The sequence below is a fragment of the Pseudochaenichthys georgianus genome, chromosome 5, assembly GCF_902827115.2.
Source record: "Pseudochaenichthys georgianus chromosome 5, fPseGeo1.2, whole genome shotgun sequence".
Lineage (NCBI taxonomy): Eukaryota > Metazoa > Chordata > Actinopteri > Perciformes > Channichthyidae > Pseudochaenichthys > Pseudochaenichthys georgianus.
The window spans coordinates 25189666-25207572 of record NC_047507.1 but is presented as its reverse complement, the minus strand read 5'-3'; the positions used below and the strand labels follow the sequence as shown (position 1 = coordinate 25207572).

The following is a 17907-nucleotide window of genomic DNA, read 5'->3' as shown; positions in this document are numbered from 1 at the left end:
AGTGTTAAGAAGAAAACATATTTTTGGCACTTCAGGGACCACGCCTTGCCTCCAGCAATTGTGTATTTAATGACGTCGACGGCTCTCTACGTTCTTATTATACACCCTTGCTCTCTACCTCTACCAACATTAGACCCTGGGGCTCCAGTTCCAAGGTAGCCTAACGCCCGTGGGTGTTTTCAAGGAGGCATGTTTTGCTGCCATATAGTTATAGAAGTAATAATAAAGATCAAATCAGAATTTAAATGGTGTTTTATGGGAGGATGATATAGACTTGGAAAACAAGTAGACAGAGTTCAGACAATACACAACAGCTAATTATAAATGACAGCGGAAACAAGCAGTTGTAGGTTGCTCTTCCCAGCTGTGCATTGATTTGAACTTTTTGGCACTTTTGGGAGGCTGGCATTACAGTTTTACTTGTTGGAGTTTACCATCCAGTAATCTCAACATTTTCATTCCTTCCCCTCTCTTTCCTCCATGTGAGATTGTGCTGCTGGTCAGGGGAGCAGCTAGCCGAGAGACAGACCGCTGGCCTGCAGCCCATTATTAGGAACGAGAAAGGAATGAATTGCAGGGCAAGCTTCCATTAAGAAATGCCCAAATAAAGGCATATCGTGGATGCAGAGGCTGAGGCAGGGCGATGGAGACACAAACTGGCCTGGTGCTGTTCACAGGATGACGGCTGCTTCACTAGCTGGAGGGATCACAGCTTCATGTTTAAGATGTATAAAGCTGAAGTGCTTTGTGTTAAGAAATGGAAAGATGCATAGTTATTTTAATTAGAATAATGATGGAGAGATTCTGCTCTGAGCCTACATTTGTTGCCAGGATTCACATTACAGGTCTATCTATTATTCATGCTGCAGGTTAGTTGTTGGCTATTGATACATATCTATATATATATATGGCTCTGTATATAATTAGCATATCTTCTTAGCAACAGCTATAGATCTGAAGTTAAATGCAAATAATCTAAATTGATACACCTGTGTATACTACTAAAAGTGAACACTTACATACAGACCATAAACCAACTAAGATTGATAATAGCTCATTATTTATATATACTATAAAATAATGCAAAGTCAGTTATATTTCATTTCACATTTCATATTCTCCTTACTAATATCAGCCATTACACTTGTGATTTATCAATGCAAACATACCAAAATATGTTATTGAAGACATACAGGCTCGGTAAGAAAGACATGTGTAATCATATATAGCAGAATTGTTACACGGCGCACACATGAAAGGCACTCTTTGTTCATCACATTAAACCCCTTTAGAAATGACATTCACTTAAAAATATGGTATTGAAAAGTATGCCAGTAATCGTTTTACAATACGCTTACGTTTAAGACATGTGGATGCATTTCATTACAAGTTATGGAAGGTATTAGAAAGACTGTACAAAATATAACATCAGATACTGAAGGGCAGCCATTTTCACTTTCTGTTCAAATGCATCAGGTCATTATTTCTATGTTAAAACTCTTTCGTCATGCACCTGGATTCCAATGGGCTTCTTTCCAATCCATTAAACCCTGCCTGAGATGTTTTGAGATATGGGAATGAGACACACAATCAAAGACCACTTGACCTTTCTCTTTTTTATTACCCAGATTTTTCTTAAGCCATGTTTGTTATTTCCTGATCATTAATATCAGAATTCCCAGTTTGAACAGATTTACGACGTACAAGTATAAGAAAGATTCTCTCTCAAAAAATAAATAAATGGTCAAACTAATGTCCACTATATCAACGATAAACTTTTTTTTGTATATTAGAATTTTATAAAGAATTCATTGTATCTCTTATTAATAAACTAATCACACTCTCATCACGCTCACATTCAGATGCATACAGAAGCCAACATGTTATATGATGGGTTTCATATTATCTAGTGCAAATAACCAGCAAAGCGGAAATATGTACTGAAGACAAACAACCACAGAACGTGGCAGTCGGTTGTCAGAGAGCCCTGCATCACTCATCATTCCCCACAGGGTACTTTTGGTCCAGTGTTGAGGGGAGAACTCATAGTGTGGGCTCGTCATCAGACCTATGGGCATCTCATGTTTCTCTTTTCTCCGTCCCAAAGTGCAATTCTTCAACTGCATCTGGAGGGTGTAGAGTTCATGTTGAAAACCACTTCTCCCTCTTTCTTCCCTTTCATGGCACATTCCAAAGGAAATATCATTGCAACCACTTTGGCACTTCCACCTGTGGGAAGAATAAAATGTAAGTATGTGATGTGAGAATGTATTATGGCAGAGCTAACCTTATACACAGGGCTGTGCATTAGCAACAATCAGGCAATACGATAAGTATCATTATACAGGTGTGACACTTCTATTTGTAGCAGCATATTGTTATTCTTAAAATATCATTTAAAGGAAAACTGTATACATTTGCTTTCCTGGGATCTGCGTTTGCATTTATCACAGCCCCCGTCACAGTACCATCCAACATCATAGTGCTACATATTATGCAATTTTAGCGAAGGAATTCACATTTTCCTATGTCAGTAAGCAAATGCTTGCAGGATGTTTAGGTTACCAAATTAGGAAACATGAAACGTATACTAACACACTGCATATAGTTTAACTATTGATTGAAATAGAGAAACATCAGTAATGGAGGAAAATGATAGACTATCAAACTTACATTTTAAAAGAGCATCTGCACACTAAAGATCGATGCAAACATCTTTTGGGCAGAGACCTTCTTCAAAGTAAGAACAGGAAGCCATTGAATGCAACAGCACTAAAGATCAAAGGGGAATCCCCTAATTAGCACAAATGCATCAGTTGACCTGTGTATGTGCATATTGATAGTTTTTGCACATATTTGAGTAAACAGATGCTCCCTTTCATACAATTAGTATGTTGAAATAGTATCAAAAACATAATATTGTGATACCCAAAGTGCGTCAATATTTTCGCGCAGCCCTACGTACCTTCTTGAGTTGTTTCTTAGTGTTCCCTCTGATTGAGGAGAGCAGTTGGTCCCTCGTGTTCTCACTACCGCCCGGGCTTTTTCCATCCAGCTTCCTCTGGGACACGGGGGTCAGAGAGTTCCTCAGGGCGTCTACATTCAGCATGGGAGGGGGAGGAGGCGGTGGTCCACCCCCAGGTGGAGGCGGGGGTGGTGGTGGAGCCCCAGCTCCAGCTCCTCTTTTAGGAGTCAGCTTTGGTGATGGCATAGGCGAGGGTACGGGAGAAGGTTTAGGGGACGCTCTTGGCGAGTTTCTCAGAGATCCTCCACCCCCTGTTTTGGGGACCTCAAGCGCCCCCTTCTTCTCTCCGTTGGCCTGGGCCAGCTTCTGCTCCTGCAGGCGCTTCTGCCTCTGTCGGTCCATGTTGCGACTCAGGGTGTTTGTCGTAGTCATCCTGGGTCCGGCTAACTCAAAGTGGTAGCCCAGTTTGAGCAGCGTGAAGTTCTCCTTCAGGACCTTGGTCATCTCCATCTCGGTCTTCCCGCCACAGATGTGACGCTGGTTTTGAAAGCGGAGCTCAGTCAGGGTGGCGTTGTGTGGCAGCGCCTGGATCAGAGACAGGATGCCCTTGCCGGTGAGATGGTTGGAGTCCACGTTGATGCTGGTGATGGTCTTGTTGTTGCGCAGCGTGCCCGAGATGGCATAAGCCACGTGGTCGTCCGCACGGCAGTTAGCCAAAGCAAACTTCTTAATATTGGTGTTCTTGTGCAAAGCCTCTGCAAACTCAATGAGCGTTTTGGTCTTTATGACCTCTGAGTTGTTGACGTTGAGCTCAGTGAGGGAGGGGTCGTTGCTCCGAACCTGCTCCATCAGCTCATCAAACATGCTTGAGTCTTCTTCCTCGTCCTCCTCTTCCTTGGCCTTGCTGATTGGACTGTTTTTGGCCACACAGTTGCCAAGTTTCTCACTTTCCTCAGCTTTCTTTACTTTTTCTTTTTTCTCCTCGTCATCCTTTTTCTCCTCTACTTTCTTCTCCTTCTCTTTGATGTGGTCACTATGGTTAACCAGCTCTTCTCTGTCACTTCTGTTCTCGGCCTTGTCTTGTTTCACCTGCACCTCACCTTTCTCTGATGCCTGTCGCTCAAGTTTCACCTCAGGCTTCTTTGTATCTTCAGATTTCTTCTCCTCAGCTTTAGGCTTCTTCTCTTCGGGTTTACTCTCCGGAGCCGGGCTTTCTTGGGCCTTGCTCTGCTTCTCCAACATTTTAGAGACAAGTCCTGATGTCCTGAAACCTTCAGATCGCCTGTCCTTCTCCTTGCCGACTTCCTTCTCTTGTTTTTCTCGTAGCTTCGAGATAATGTCTTTGGTTTTGCTTTCATCTTTTCTCCTGCAGTCTTCTTTCCTGTCTTTGCTGTCATCCTTTTTTTCCTGTAGCTTAGAGATCATATCCTTTGTTTTGCTACCTGTGCTCTCTCTGTTGTCTCTTCGGTCTCTTATCTTGTTGTCTTCCTGTTTCTCACTGTCCTCTTTCACATCACTCTCTCTGCTTTCCTGCTTCCTGTACCGGCTCGAAAGACGACTCCCCTCCTCGTTCGAGTTTCCAGGACCTTTGCTGTTTCTGTCCTCCACCTTAATATCTTTTTCACTTGAGACACTAGCTTGTCTTCGTAGCCCGACTGTCACGTCGTCGTTCCCCTCCTGGCTCAGGCCCATCTTCCTCAGATATTCCTGCTTCCGGCTTTCCTTCTTTGTGTCTCCCTGCAGGAGAATGCATTTGAGGATATAGAGTTATGTCACAAAGTAAACCACCTAAATGTAATCTAATACCATTTTCTCGCAGACATAGTATACAATGTATGGCATGTCTAGTATGATATAACACCAATACCTAAATATTGTGTTCCTTTTCTGTCAAACAGCTCCTCGTCCATCTGCTCACTTTAAACACACACACCCTCCTGGACACAACATGCCATGTGTGTTTACATTCAGCGCAGGGATACATTTGTGGGGAGTAGCTTGCAAAGTGTTTGATTTGTGAGTCTCAATCTGTTTTGCTGTGTGACGTCGTGGCCCTGGCAGATGTAACCTTAAAAGGCAGTGAGCGTAGGAGCAATCAACCAAGGAATTCCATCAGGCCGGGATTAAGCAGCTCCGCAGGGCCTCTGCTCCATCCACTGAAGTGCCTCTCGTCTAAACACACACTGCAAGAAACCTGGCTCTCAGACAAGGAGGGCTCTTTTCAGAATAACATAAATGTCTTCCTGTGTTTTTGATACTGTTGTGAGACATTGATCAAGAATGTGAAATGTGATTAAGCCTCAGAGGGAAAACTGTCTTATCCCTGGCACAGAAGCCAACACTATTTATGAGCTGATGGAGTCAGTGTTCATGAGGTCCAGTTGGCGCTTTACTTCAAGCTAAATGAAAAATGGCACATGAAAGCTATCATTAGACTACCTCGGGGACAGTGGATGTTACATAAGATTGACCTTTATTGATCCCTGTAGGCAAATACTGTACTCTATTAGACATGAGTACATAGATTGCCATTTGAGTTTGAACTCATCTAAGAACACTCAAATACAAACAACATAAGATGGTAGTGGGTTTAGTCTAATCTAATATAAGGTGACACTTCATCAGACAAAGATTCACAAACCTCCAATGACGGCTCCCTCTCGCTGAGCCTCCCTTTACGGTCACTCTCTCGCCTGCTGTCCAGTTTACAGTCCCGGTCGTTGTTGCTCGTAGACGGCGCCGCAGCTTGGCTCTCCCCTGGGGCGAGGACCTTATCATCCTCCGGCTTGAGGTCCGGCACTTTCAACATGTCCTGCTGCAGCTCCTCCACCTCCTCCGGGGAGAGGGTGGACAGCAGGTTGTCTAAATCTGGGTCCTCGCTGACCTGCCGGCCTATACGGGTCAGGGCTTTCATCCTTCTCCTGGACATGGTTTCCTTAAACTTCACACCCGTGAAGAAGAGCAGGGAAATGTGGTTTCTCTGGAGGAGCTGAATCTGATTATTTAGAAGACAGAATAGGTCTGGAAACACTAATATTTGTGTGGCTTTTCTCTTCTTCTTTCAATAGTTACCCAGACTTGGAAGAAACTAAAACCAAATCCCATCCCTGTCCATACTGTGTGGTAAGTTCTCCCCTAAGGTAAGGAGGCGAGTATTCCCATTGACAGAGCTGGTGTCCTGCTGTGCCGTCGCACCCTGCTCACCAAAAAGCCAGCGGAGGCATGAATCCTTCTGCAAAGAGGCTGGACTCTCAGCCTTACAGAGAGGGGTACCAGTGATGAACTGTGAGAGCCTCGCATCATCAAAGCGGACTGTGAGGCTGGGACATTCTTCGAAATCCAGTAAAAGTGCATGTCCATATTTAGATCAGGGTACACACTCCTTTAAAGGTAATGGGGAGGGCTGAAGTTTACAGAGGCGCCAGAGCACAGACTTCCTATTACACAACTTATGTTTATATTGAAACCAGTCCCTAATATTTCTGTTTAGTACGGCTAATTTTAAACACATTTTTCTGCCATAGTTAACACATCAGTGTTTCTGTTAGGAACTGTGTTCCTAGTTTCTTGAATCAATGCCAACCTTTTTTGGGAGAAAAAGTTCAAGTTAAAAAATAAAGTTTTGTTTTTATAGGAGCTCAATAAAACCCCAACAGGCCAATGACTAAAGAGGGAACATGTGAATGACGTGTTGGATTAACGTGGTCAATAAATAAATGCAGTGAAATGCAGATTGGCTTAACTCTTGTGCTAACGGCTAGAGGTTCAAACGAAGACAGTAAAATAAAGAAGCAGGAAATCATGTTGTTCCAATTGCATCCTAAAATGATCCAATAATGTTTCAAATGATTTGAGAATACCAAATAAACCAAAATAAATAATGTCAGATATAAATTCAATGGTTTAAGCATAATATAAATAAATGTAATGATTGTATTTATATATTGTTTGTTCCATGCTTACTATATTATGAATGGCTATACATGTACTGTGTAGTCATAAAAGTACAAATAAAATGTGAATCTAATGTAAGTAATACACAGCTAAATGTATCAGCTGTGTGTGTAGGTGGGCTGTGAAATTGTAAAATGTACATATGCCACAGTTTAAAAGGCATAATATACACTATAATCATGTTTAGCTTGAGCACAAATATGTAATTGAACAAATAATTAACAATCAGTGTGTTTCGTGGCACATATTTCTGTTGGATAAGATATTCCCTCTGATGACAACGAAATAATGTATTCAGCCAACATGTGAACATTGTTTTAAGGTTAATACCACAGTCTATGGTTAATACAGACCTCTGGTGGTCAAATGTATGTAAACACATAATAACCTCCTTCTCAAAATGTTTAAATTAGATTTCTTGACAAAAATAAGACACATCAGACAGTTGTATTTTTACATTCCAAAGTAACATTTTATGTTAATAGAAATAAAAACGTTTCACTTTATGTTACAGTGCCATACCATCCATATGACAAGACAAAAAGTAATATCTAGACAAAGTTATTTTGCCACCTGATTTCAGTTTCAGCAAACACACTCATGGAGTTGGTTTAGAAGCACAAATAATCATAAATATCATTGAGCAAATGTTATGCCAAACTACTATGAAAGCATCTCACTAAGAAAAAGTCCAGTTCTCTTTGTGCTTTACAATGGCTCAACAAATCTGTACAAATGGACGTCGCCATTTAAGGAAACAATTTATTCTGTAAACTAGCCGTTATAGTTCTTGTTTGGGGACAAGTTACAGCAGTGAGTCCCAAACAAGTGCCAGGCTTCTCAAACCCAACAGCATATTATTATCTAATGTCTCATTTCGACATGAGATAGATACATTACACCCGAATAAAGATCATCATCACCTATTAGTCGGACCGCTTACTGTACAACACATGCTCCATGTTTCACAGCTCACACATCTTACAAAGGGAACAGGGCTGAGCACGATGCTAAACCCAATTACAGAATCATTACAGGTTACAGGCCCTGACCTCACATGAGCCCACGTCTGTAAGTGTGAATTAAAAAGAAGAAGTTTGACATTTTGGGAGACGCACCTATCTGCTTTCTTTTCGTTGACCGCCAGATCAGAAGACTGATACAACTATTCACTTCTGTGTGGTAACTGTAGCTCTAAAAGTTAGCTTAGCAATTAGCTTAGAATTTGAAATAAAATAATTACCAAGCGATTTCTTGATTTTCTTAATTACATTATGGAATTCATATTACAATTATGATGAGGAACAATTCCAATTGTTCATATCTGAAATCATGTTTATAAATGTACATTCTATAAATCATAAAAGTTGCCAAATTATGACTGGCAAATGTGACAGTTTTATGTTTAGGAAGAATGAGATTGTTGATATCTGAAATCTTTTTTTTACAAGAATAATATATATATAGATAACTGCAGTTTAAATCCATTCTATCACTTTATTGTTCAAATTAATACTTTCTAAGATATCCCAGATTTATTCCCAAAATGTCAAACTATAATTTTAAAGAGAGGTGATCAATAAAATAGACTGTTTTCAAACAGATGTTTGGCCTTGTAGCTAGTCCACAAGGTGAGAACCCATTCACAGTAAAAAAGTACACTCAATTATTATAATAAATACCAAATGGAAAAATGTCGTATTTTATGTTAGGATTTACCATTATGATTAAAATAACTATAATATTTAATATATTACAATATCATAACATATTCAGCTGAAGAAAAGATTTGCAAAATAAGATTTTAAATGTTAATCAGTTTTTTGCTCGTTATGCTTATTTAATGAAGTGGGAACATTTGTTTTAACTGAGCAGCATAGACCTGCAACACCCTTGACCCGATATGTTACAAAAAAATGAACATTTAACATGAAATCACTGGAAAACATCCTACCTGGCATTATGGGATTAATCTAAAGACTTCTCATCCATTTAAAACCAGAAGAGGACAGATCACTTTGACTGGGGTAGCATGTTGATGTCGAGATGTTACTCTATGTGGTGCAGCTAATATAGCACCACGACGTAAATTAGTCAAGTCAGATACAAAGAAGAAGAAAAGTTGAAACAAAAGACGACTAAAGGCTTCATACATGGATGGAATAAGGAGTACCTTAAAGTCCTGCACATCTAAGACAGGATCACACTGCCTTTTTGAGCCATACATGTCACCCTTTTCTCAAACATGTAGTTTGGTTTTCCTTTCTGCCCCTATCACATTACAGGGGGGAGAAAAACATCAAATGCAGAAATAAATACATCATGTAATCATATTTGTGGAGTGTTTGACCTGGGATGTAGCTTCAGGCAGTTTTACATTGATTCAAATGTATCAAAAGTGACAAACTAAATCACTCTAAAACTAAAGAGGAAGTGCGTTATAGTTTTTAGGAAATTCCTTCTGACCCCTCTCCTGTAAGGTAATGAGCCCTGTCTTCAGACGACATCTTGTCATTGAGGTGAGCGTTCCAGAGCACAGAGTCACTTTGAGGGAGAGTGTGATGGCCTCCACAAAACTGACAGGAACAATTGGTCACCAGGATGCTGACCAGATTTTGACTTGCGTAAACACTCCAGAAAAGTAGGACAACATTGTAAATATACATAGAAAAACACTAACTTAAAGTGCCTGCTGCTGGTCGAGCTGTAGTGTTCATTTGAGTGTGTGTATGCGAGTGTGTTGGAGTGCGAGATTGTTGCTGCCTTTTTATTTTCAAACAGTCCTTTTTCTCAATTGCTATTGTTTCCCACTCTTGTGTGTGTGTGTGTGTGTGTGTGTGTGTGTGTGTGTGTGTGTGTGTGTGTGTGTGTGTGTGTGTGTGTGTGTGTGTGTGTGTGTGTGTGTGTGTGTGTGTGTGTGTAGTTGAGCCCATCAATGACCAGGATACTGAGGTGGAGAGTAAGGTGGAGGGGCTGAAAAACAAACATAGAAACATAAAGAAAGTCAGATCTTCATGTACTGCTATGACTACGTTAAAAACAATGGAGTCATTAATTGGTAGCATAAAATGTGCACATTTCAATCTGCCTCTTAAGTCGTGAGATGTCTTGCATCAAAATGTAGCTTTTTAACCGTGGCATGTTTACTGTGGCTGTTGGAAGAAGCACTCACTGTCTTTCTCCCCGTGTATAGTGGCTTGAGCAGGAGTGGTGTCATATTCTATGATCATTTTTCATGAGTAGATCCACTTTCCCAAAAGTAGGTGACACCATTTGGATTTTGTATAGAATAAATGCACAGTTTTTGTTAGCATTTATTTATATGCAAAGAATGTATTTGTAAATAAAAATAACACTTTTTTTTTTTCATTATCAATACATATGCTGATTCAATATAGATTAAAGCTTCAGAAGTCTTTTGTCTTTCCGAATGTCTTGTTTTGTCAATCCACAACCCAGGGGTAGACATTAAGGGTACAATTGTATTGTCACTGGCCCCACCATTGTAACCACTGGCCCGGAACATTCGTCCAAAAAAAATCGACCAGTAATGAAGAAAATTAACACATTTGTTGCAATAGTAATTTATGCACTAACTACATTACTACTTGTACTACAACATTTGAATCATCAGTTCTTCCTCATTTTCCTCAATTGTTCATATTTGGTTTATTAAAATAATGATATTGTGGTCATTGTTAAAAAATGTCTGCTATTATTATGAGTATTATTATTTGTATAATGCGCTTTCTGGCTTCCTGTCATTAGGAGTTAGAAATGTAATGGCTATGTAATTGATTGGATTAGAACCTTCATTATTCTAAACTGCTGGGACATTTCGCCAATACCTTTATATTGTCTACTCTTCACTTACTTGTCAGCAATCAGCATAGGTCGGCATTGATGTACAGAGCCGACAGAAGACCTTGTTTATATTGGCATCATATTGAGAGCAGTGCAGCCAGTGATGCGTCCTAAAACCAGGAATTAAGCTGCTGGTTCCCTCGACAAAAAGCAACGGGATTTCTCCACAGGGTTTTGGAAAATAGCTGGAAATAAGGTCTGTGGAAACAAACCTGTTTGATAAATGCACGTTTTGTTCAGCCGAATAATCTCCACATGTCTACCCTACTTTTAGAATTTTCGAATCTTAAATGTAATCGACAGATTATAAAAGGGTTTTAGGACGCGTCACTGCACCACTCTATAGAAGCCAACTCCATCGATCAAGCTGGCTGAAACTTTCTCTCCCTCTTCTTCTCATGCTCCCTGTCACTCTCCTTTAACTCCTCCGGTGACTTTCTTTTATTTGAAGATTGTTTTTTGCCCGGCTACCGCTGGTATTAAAAACATTTTTGGCGAATGGTTAGGTGGCGCGATAGTCTGTAGTGAAGGAGCGCGCTGCCGCTCACGGTAGCCTGCTCGCGCTGCGCTCCGCAGCAAACAGCTGTTTGCTTTTCACCCAACAACGACAACCGACTCAGGAAACGCTATATTGTAGCGTTGATAAACAAAACAATTCAACAAAATTGCTAGTCAAAATACCAATACCACAGGAAACATTTTTTTTAAAAAAAAACAATATTTTTAGTTGCCCGAGCGGGCAAGTGGAAAGTACGTTATGCTGGCCCGGGGTGTCTAAATAGTGCTTCCGGGCCAGCGGGCCATTTATAATGTCGAGCCCTGACAACCCATAATGTAGATATTCAGTTTAATATGATTTAAAACAGAGAAAAGCAAGAAACCTTCAGATTTAAGAGGCAGCACTTTCACATAAATATTTTTGATGATTTATCGATATTTAAAATGGTAATAGGTTATTTTTCCTTTCAATTGACTTATCGTTGCAGCTCCATATGTGAAGTCACTCTTACCCTGGCCGTATGTAGGATCCATCATGTGTGGAGGATAGTGTCCAGGCGGCATCATAGGGTAGTGTGGGGGCATGCCGGGGTAGTGGGGCGCCATTGGATACCCTGCATGTAGATACTGAGAGGGTCCCAGGGGTTTCCCGTAAGCATCATACATCGGCTCCACTGGATAGCTGGCCATGGGGATGTGCTGGGCTGTGGGTAAAAAAGGGCAGACTGTCATAAAGGGAAACTAATGGTATATATAAAAGAAGGACATCATTAAGAGGAGGGGTCTCACCATCGTAGGGCGTCCTGCCCCTCCGCTGCCTCCTCTGGTAGAGGTAGCAGCAGGAGCACATGAAGCAGCAGACCATGGTGGCGATGATGGCCACAAACAGGAGGATGGAGGAGGCGATGCCGGCTAAAGTAGTGGAGCTGAGGAGAGACAAAGGAGGACTTAAAGCAGCTTTACTTTCATCACCAAGCCTCGTGTGGAGGATTAAAGTGGAGATGTGAAGCCTTTGATTCAGACACCACGTTAACCACCGGCTGACCCTGAAATCACACCCGAGTTAATGTCGTACACCACGCATCTCTCCATCTCTGCGTGGTCTCAGGGAAGCTACAAAGCCCTCCATTTTCAGCCCAGCCTCCTCCGCCCGCTGCTCTGATCCCCCTCCAGATTTAATAAGCTGCAGGTTGTCTGCTCGCTGCCAGATAGTGATGGATGCTGTGGTGGAAAGTGCCATGTTGCAGTCTCTCAGGTATGATAGCTTAGTCCAGAACTATAACGATCCCCCCCACGGGAGGTTCGGTGTGATAGAACGACTAATGAGAACATATTACACTTGTGGGGACAAACGCAGGGCAATTCAAGTCAAATGCAGTCAGTGGGACATGAGCAAAAGTGACTAATGATGATCTGCACAACGCAGGGTGATGCTGGAAAATCTTTTCTATATTTGTTTAAATAATGCCGTCAATTCTCCTTCCGACTCAAATCCCATGATGATTATCCAGTACTGATATGCAACTCCTTACAGTTAACATTTACAAAATTATTAACACTGCTATCTGCACACACTGGACAGTCAACCCATCGCCAAATTCACATACTCACAAAAACTAGTTTTCGCAAATGATAAATTACTTAACACTCTGTTTTGGAATACCTGTGTCTTAATTTTAATATCTATTATGGGGATATATTGTTTTTTGTCTCCATACTGCATATAGATGCTCATAACATACAGTTTTTCCATATATCCTTTAGTAACGTTTGCAACTTTGATACTTCAATTTATTTTCCATGCTTGGATTATAAATTGATCTAATGTTGCTACATGCTTGTAATGGTGGCAGACATTTGTTTTGGTATTTAATGGAAGCTCCTTGTTGCAAATGTCCAGCATTTAGACGTCGTCATCACTAATGAGACCTTATGCCAAAACATGCCTGCATCAATCACAGGAATTGAAAAACAAACAATACTGATCATCCGACAATTGGAACCTGCTCTCGATGCCGATCCCTACTTTATCTTGGTCAGACGTTATTGTCAGGACAGTGTGTACTTTGTATAGATGTATGTTTGTAGATGTTGGAGCCCATATCTGATCGTGCAATGTCCCCAATCAGGATGTCCAAGCATCTCTCTGCCTTGAGAAAAGAGAAGATATCTGATCCTGCAGTGATGGCCTTGAATTGTGAACACAGACAGTGACTCTTGGTGTGGAGAAAATAAAAACAAGTCGTTCATTTAACCCCTGCCGCTGCCCACCTGAACTGGAAGAGCATGCAGCGCTTCTGCTCCCTCTCTGTGATAATCTTGAAGGCGTCCAGGCAGCAGTAGCGTCGGTGGCAGTTCCCGCAGCAGAACGTGATGAGAGGGCAGTCGAAGCCGTTGTGCCAGGTGCCGTTCTTATCCACGTACCACAGACAGTCCTCATTCGCACTGACTGCAAAACAAATGTCACATTACAGGGAAGATCACGATGATCAAAAAGACTTCAGCTTGTACTCTGGAGACTGTATTGTCCTCTTTTTGATCTCTCACTTTCTCTCAGTTTGACCAACATGCTGTTGTTTTATCGCACATTTGCAAAGTGAGGAAATGCTTCCACTTACAGATACTGCTTTGTTCTGCCTTGAGGAGAACATTTATATTTATATTGACGCTGTACGAGCTCTTTTCGTCCTTTACAGTCAAATGGTTCCAGGCTAAATACAGTCATAATACATCATTCATTAGTTCACTGTGGCAGGAGATGAAAAGTTATAAGGTGAATAATAAAAAATAATCCTTTTTTTATAGTTCTACGGCAACTGAGAAATATTTTCTTTGATCATTTGGTCTATAACAACACGGCCCTGAATCAAAACTATGATCTGTGGAGTTATATTCCTGTGGCACAAAGGCTTGCTGACTGACTGAGATACATTTGGCACATTGTGTGTCATAAGAATAAACACATAGCAAGTCATCCATTGAGTTGAAAGGAACTGGTATGATTATGTTTTTCACAACATAGCATTTCAGGCACTTCAAATGACAGCCCGCTCACAGCCACATTAGTGGAAGGCTTCTAAAAGTCACACCTAATTGTTCATTTTACACAAGTTTTCTTACGTCTGTGTGAGCAATGGTATACATAAAGCGTCCTTGACTATACAAACTGACTGAATACTGTAAACTAAACTTTATTTAGTTACTAAACAGTATTCCCAGAGAGCTGCTGTTCCTTTATTGATTTCTCTGTGTGTATAACACGGATGGAAACTTTGGACGTCTGCAATACATTGTTGAGTCTCTATCTATTTATACTGGCACCTAAAACAGTTTAGACTTTTGGACAGAGACCTTTGGAAGGCTGGCATGGAGATGACTTATTCTGTCATTTAAGCTGACTTTAAGCTTAAGCACTGATATTACAACTATTATTTGATGTAGAACTATTATTGTCTGGTTGTTTACACAGCGCGTCTTAATATGAATCTTTGCTTAACATGTTGACTAGCAGTTAAGTTAATGCACAATTACATATTATTGATATTATTATTGTAACTGCATATTTTAAGGAAAGCTTAAATATCGATAAGCAATACTCAAAAGACATGCCTCCTAATAATATAATTTATTTTGTGAATAAATCTATATTTATTTAACTGTTTTTTGTATCAAGAGTTTGTCCAGAGGTGGAAGAAGTACTCAGATCTTGAACTTACTTACAAGTAGAAGTACCCAAGTGTAGGAATACTTTGTTACAAGTAAAAGTCCTCCATTCAAAATGTTACTCGTGTAAAAGTACAAAAGTATCAGCATCAAATTATACTTAAAGTACCAACAGTAAAAAATAATCATTATGCAGATTGGCCCATTTTTAGAATAGCATATTGTATATTTTGATCCTAATTATTGATGCATTAAAGTTTGTATCAAAGTTTGTACATGAGCAGCTAATTTGTATTATTTTGTATACTGCAGGGTAGCTTGTACATTTTGCTCCAGGTTTTTTAAGTGTTGATTATGTCAAATCTTATTTCTAAATCTGCAAAGTAACTCAAGGTATTAAATGTATTTAGTGGAGCAAAAGTAAACAATTGACCTCTGAATGGTAGTGGGGTTGAAGTACAAAGTAGAAAAACATTGAAATACTCAAGTAAAGTACAGGTTAGTTACTTTACACCACTGGCAACCAATAATATCAGTGGAAAAAAAAGAATGCATGAAATAATAAAAACAAACAAAGCAATTTAAAAAATGGTCTGTATTGCAAAAGACACAAAACTAATGCAATAAAGTAACACTAATTTCTTAAGCATTGAGTTATTTATTTGTTTTACAGGGATACTTACTACGTTACTATACTAGCCGTAATGTTATCAATATTAGTGAGCGAACAATCAATATTATTTGCCATTTAGGTATAAAAACTCCTAGAAAGCTCGCACATACTTTGGATAAACAAACGCATGAACAGCAGTAGTGCACAGGGGACTGAACTAATGGGTGCTAACAACATAATGTGGACGGTCAGTGGAACAGTTATCCGGGCCTCACATAAACCTCGAGGTTTGGAAGTAAACAGCCGGACCGCAGCATTCGGCTGCTGCATTAATAACGGCGCGCGGAGCAGACGTTGTTAGCTAGCCGAGCGGCCTGCACCGTGATCCGTAATCTTACCGTGAGAAGAGCAGAGGACCACGGTGAGCAGCGCCAAACCCGCCGCCATGAGCGACATGTTGCCCGCTGCAAACATCCTCCTAATTCAACACCAAGAGAGGGATATTGTGAAGAACAGGTGTAATTAACAATAATAACCCGACTAACTGTCGTTTGCAGACATTGTCTAGGCTTCGGAACAGCATAGAGTAGCGGTAATTTATCCGTCGCGATGACACATCGCAGCGACGCCGTGAAGCCCGGAGAGCAGGGTGATGCCTTTACGTGCTGCGTGAACCGTCGGAGAGAAATCTCCATTAAGAAGCCCATTATGAGGGACCATTAATAAGATGAAATACATCCTGTAAGTCACCAAATGACAAACTAACATAGCATGAAGTATCTCGAATAATGACTAATCTAAAAAAAAAAATGAAATTCTAAGTCATCATTTTGAGAACGCTTGTTTGTCATTTTGAACAACCATTTGGATTTAAGTCATTCTTTTGAGATGCTAAGCATTAATTTATTGACATATGTTCTCATTGTTTTGGACTATGTTATTATTTCCATATCAAAAAGTCATTATATTGAGATACTTAGCATTATTTTAAGAATGGTTCTTATTATCAATTATGTTTACGAGCAGCATTGAATGCACCTTGAGGTCAGTTTTCTCCCTCCCTCCCAAAACGAAGAGGATTTGACCGCTTTGATTTTGCATTTACAAAAAACCTCGTCATAAAGTGAGAACAACTACTCAAGACATGTTCTGTGTTGGTAAATTAAACATAAATAAATATAAAATAAAGTTAAATAAAAAGATAAAGAAATATAGTTGGGTATCATCGGTCAAAGTTTAGGTTGACTGTAAAATATAAATGCACAATGACAATTCAAATCATCTTTTAGGTAAGCACATTTCTATTTTAAGGATTAATGATGAAGCCAGTGGGTAACACCTCCCCCTTGTGGAACATCTGGAGCCTGCTGTATGATAGTGTAAGACCAGATGTGCCATGCATCTAAAAATGATAAAGTCAGGAGGATGAGCATTAAACAAGGTAACCCTGTTAAAGACCATGCACAGGTGTTTCCCCTTTGCCTGATTAGACATCTGCAGCAGACTGTAGTTTGTGGCAGAAATGACAGCCTAATCAGTAGTACTTTATTTGACACCCCCCTATTTAGCATTCGTAAGCAGCATATAAACATTAAATGTAGTTTATAATGAAATTGTAAGATGATAGGACAATTATTGTGTAGTAATGTAGTGTTATGGTCCACAACGTTTTACTTTTCGTATAAAGTTGTTTGTTATATGATTACAACTGTGTTTTACTATATTGTCAAACAATGGGACTTTGAGTATTGTCAATGTAGTAAAATGAATTTATAATTGACTGTTTATTAAAATGAATTATTCTTGGAATAACATTTAATTGACCTTTGGTGTAACTTACCAAGTTTCACATGGTACTATGATTTATCCCCTTTATTTTAAACACCTTGAGATTTCCATGTCATTTTCAGTGTTTTATTTAAATAAAATTCATTAAAATAATGTCTACATTTTTACTGTATACTTTATTTGAGCTGAAATGGTTAAGAAATATAAAACACAAATCACCACCAACTTCAACTGTACAGTGAACCAGAATATGTAAACCAATACACTTTCAATTTCCATAAATAGGTAAAAGAAAAATGTAAATAACATGTATTTTACAGTTTTAGATTTATTTGAACACGTGATTAAAAAGGACTTGCATATTTCAGTATTTCCCACATTTCGGGGAGACAAGAGAGGAATCTGGACATCTGGAAATCTTGTCCTTTCTGGACTTTTATTTAGAAATCTATCCACCCCATATTTCAATGGGTATACAAGGAAATGACAATGCTGCGAATCACCGTGGCAACAGTTAGAATTTCCCAAATACCCATCGTACCCCGAGACATGACAGCCGGTA

At 39.8% G+C, this 17907-nt stretch overlaps 2 protein-coding genes across 2 annotated transcripts; both read right to left on the bottom strand.

Annotated features, from left to right (window-relative positions):
• Positions 1-1038: 1038 nt before the first annotated feature.
• Positions 1039-6257, bottom strand: LOC117447228 (leiomodin-1-like). The gene is made up of 3 exons (XM_034083909.1): positions 5607-6257; positions 2966-4702; positions 1039-2229 (listed from the first exon to the last, which is right to left on the bottom strand). Exons 1-3 carry the CDS (start codon positions 5892-5894, stop codon positions 2203-2205), a joined length of 2052 nt encoding a protein of 683 aa, XP_033939800.1. The 5' UTR covers positions 5895-6257; the 3' UTR covers positions 1039-2202.
• A 1107-nt stretch (positions 6258-7364) lies between these two features.
• On the bottom strand, positions 7365-16199 carry shisa4 (shisa family member 4). Its single transcript, XM_034083812.2, has 5 exons — positions 15956-16199; positions 13553-13730; positions 12071-12207; positions 11794-11985; positions 7365-9892 (listed from the first exon to the last, which is right to left on the bottom strand). The coding sequence occupies exons 1-5, from the start codon at positions 16029-16031 to the stop codon at positions 9852-9854; spliced, it is 624 nt and encodes a 207-aa protein (XP_033939703.1). The 5' UTR covers positions 16032-16199; the 3' UTR covers positions 7365-9851.
• Positions 16200-17907: the final 1708 nt, after the last annotated feature.

Coding starts and splice junctions, on each gene's coding strand:
- shisa4 (XM_034083812.2), bottom strand. CDS start 16,031: ATGTTTGCAGCGGGCAACATGTCGCTCATGGCGGCGGGTTTGGCGCTG. Junction 12,208..13,552: donor TGCATGCTCTTCCAGTTCAG/GTGGGCAGCGGC, acceptor GTCTCTCCTCAG/CTCCACTACTTTAGCCGGCA. Junction 11,986..12,070: donor GGGCAGGACGCCCTACGATG/GTGAGACCCCTC, acceptor TTTTACCCACAG/CCCAGCACATCCCCATGGCC.
- LOC117447228 (XM_034083909.1), bottom strand. CDS start 5,894: ATGTCCAGGAGAAGGATGAAAGCCCTGACCCGTATAGGCCGGCAGGTC. Junction 4,703..5,606: donor AGAGGGAGCCGTCATTGGAG/GTTTGTGAATCT, acceptor ATTCTCCTGCAG/GGAGACACAAAGAAGGAAAG. Junction 2,230..2,965: donor CTAAGAAACAACTCAAGAAG/GTACGTAGGGCT, acceptor TTCTTCCCACAG/GTGGAAGTGCCAAAGTGGTT.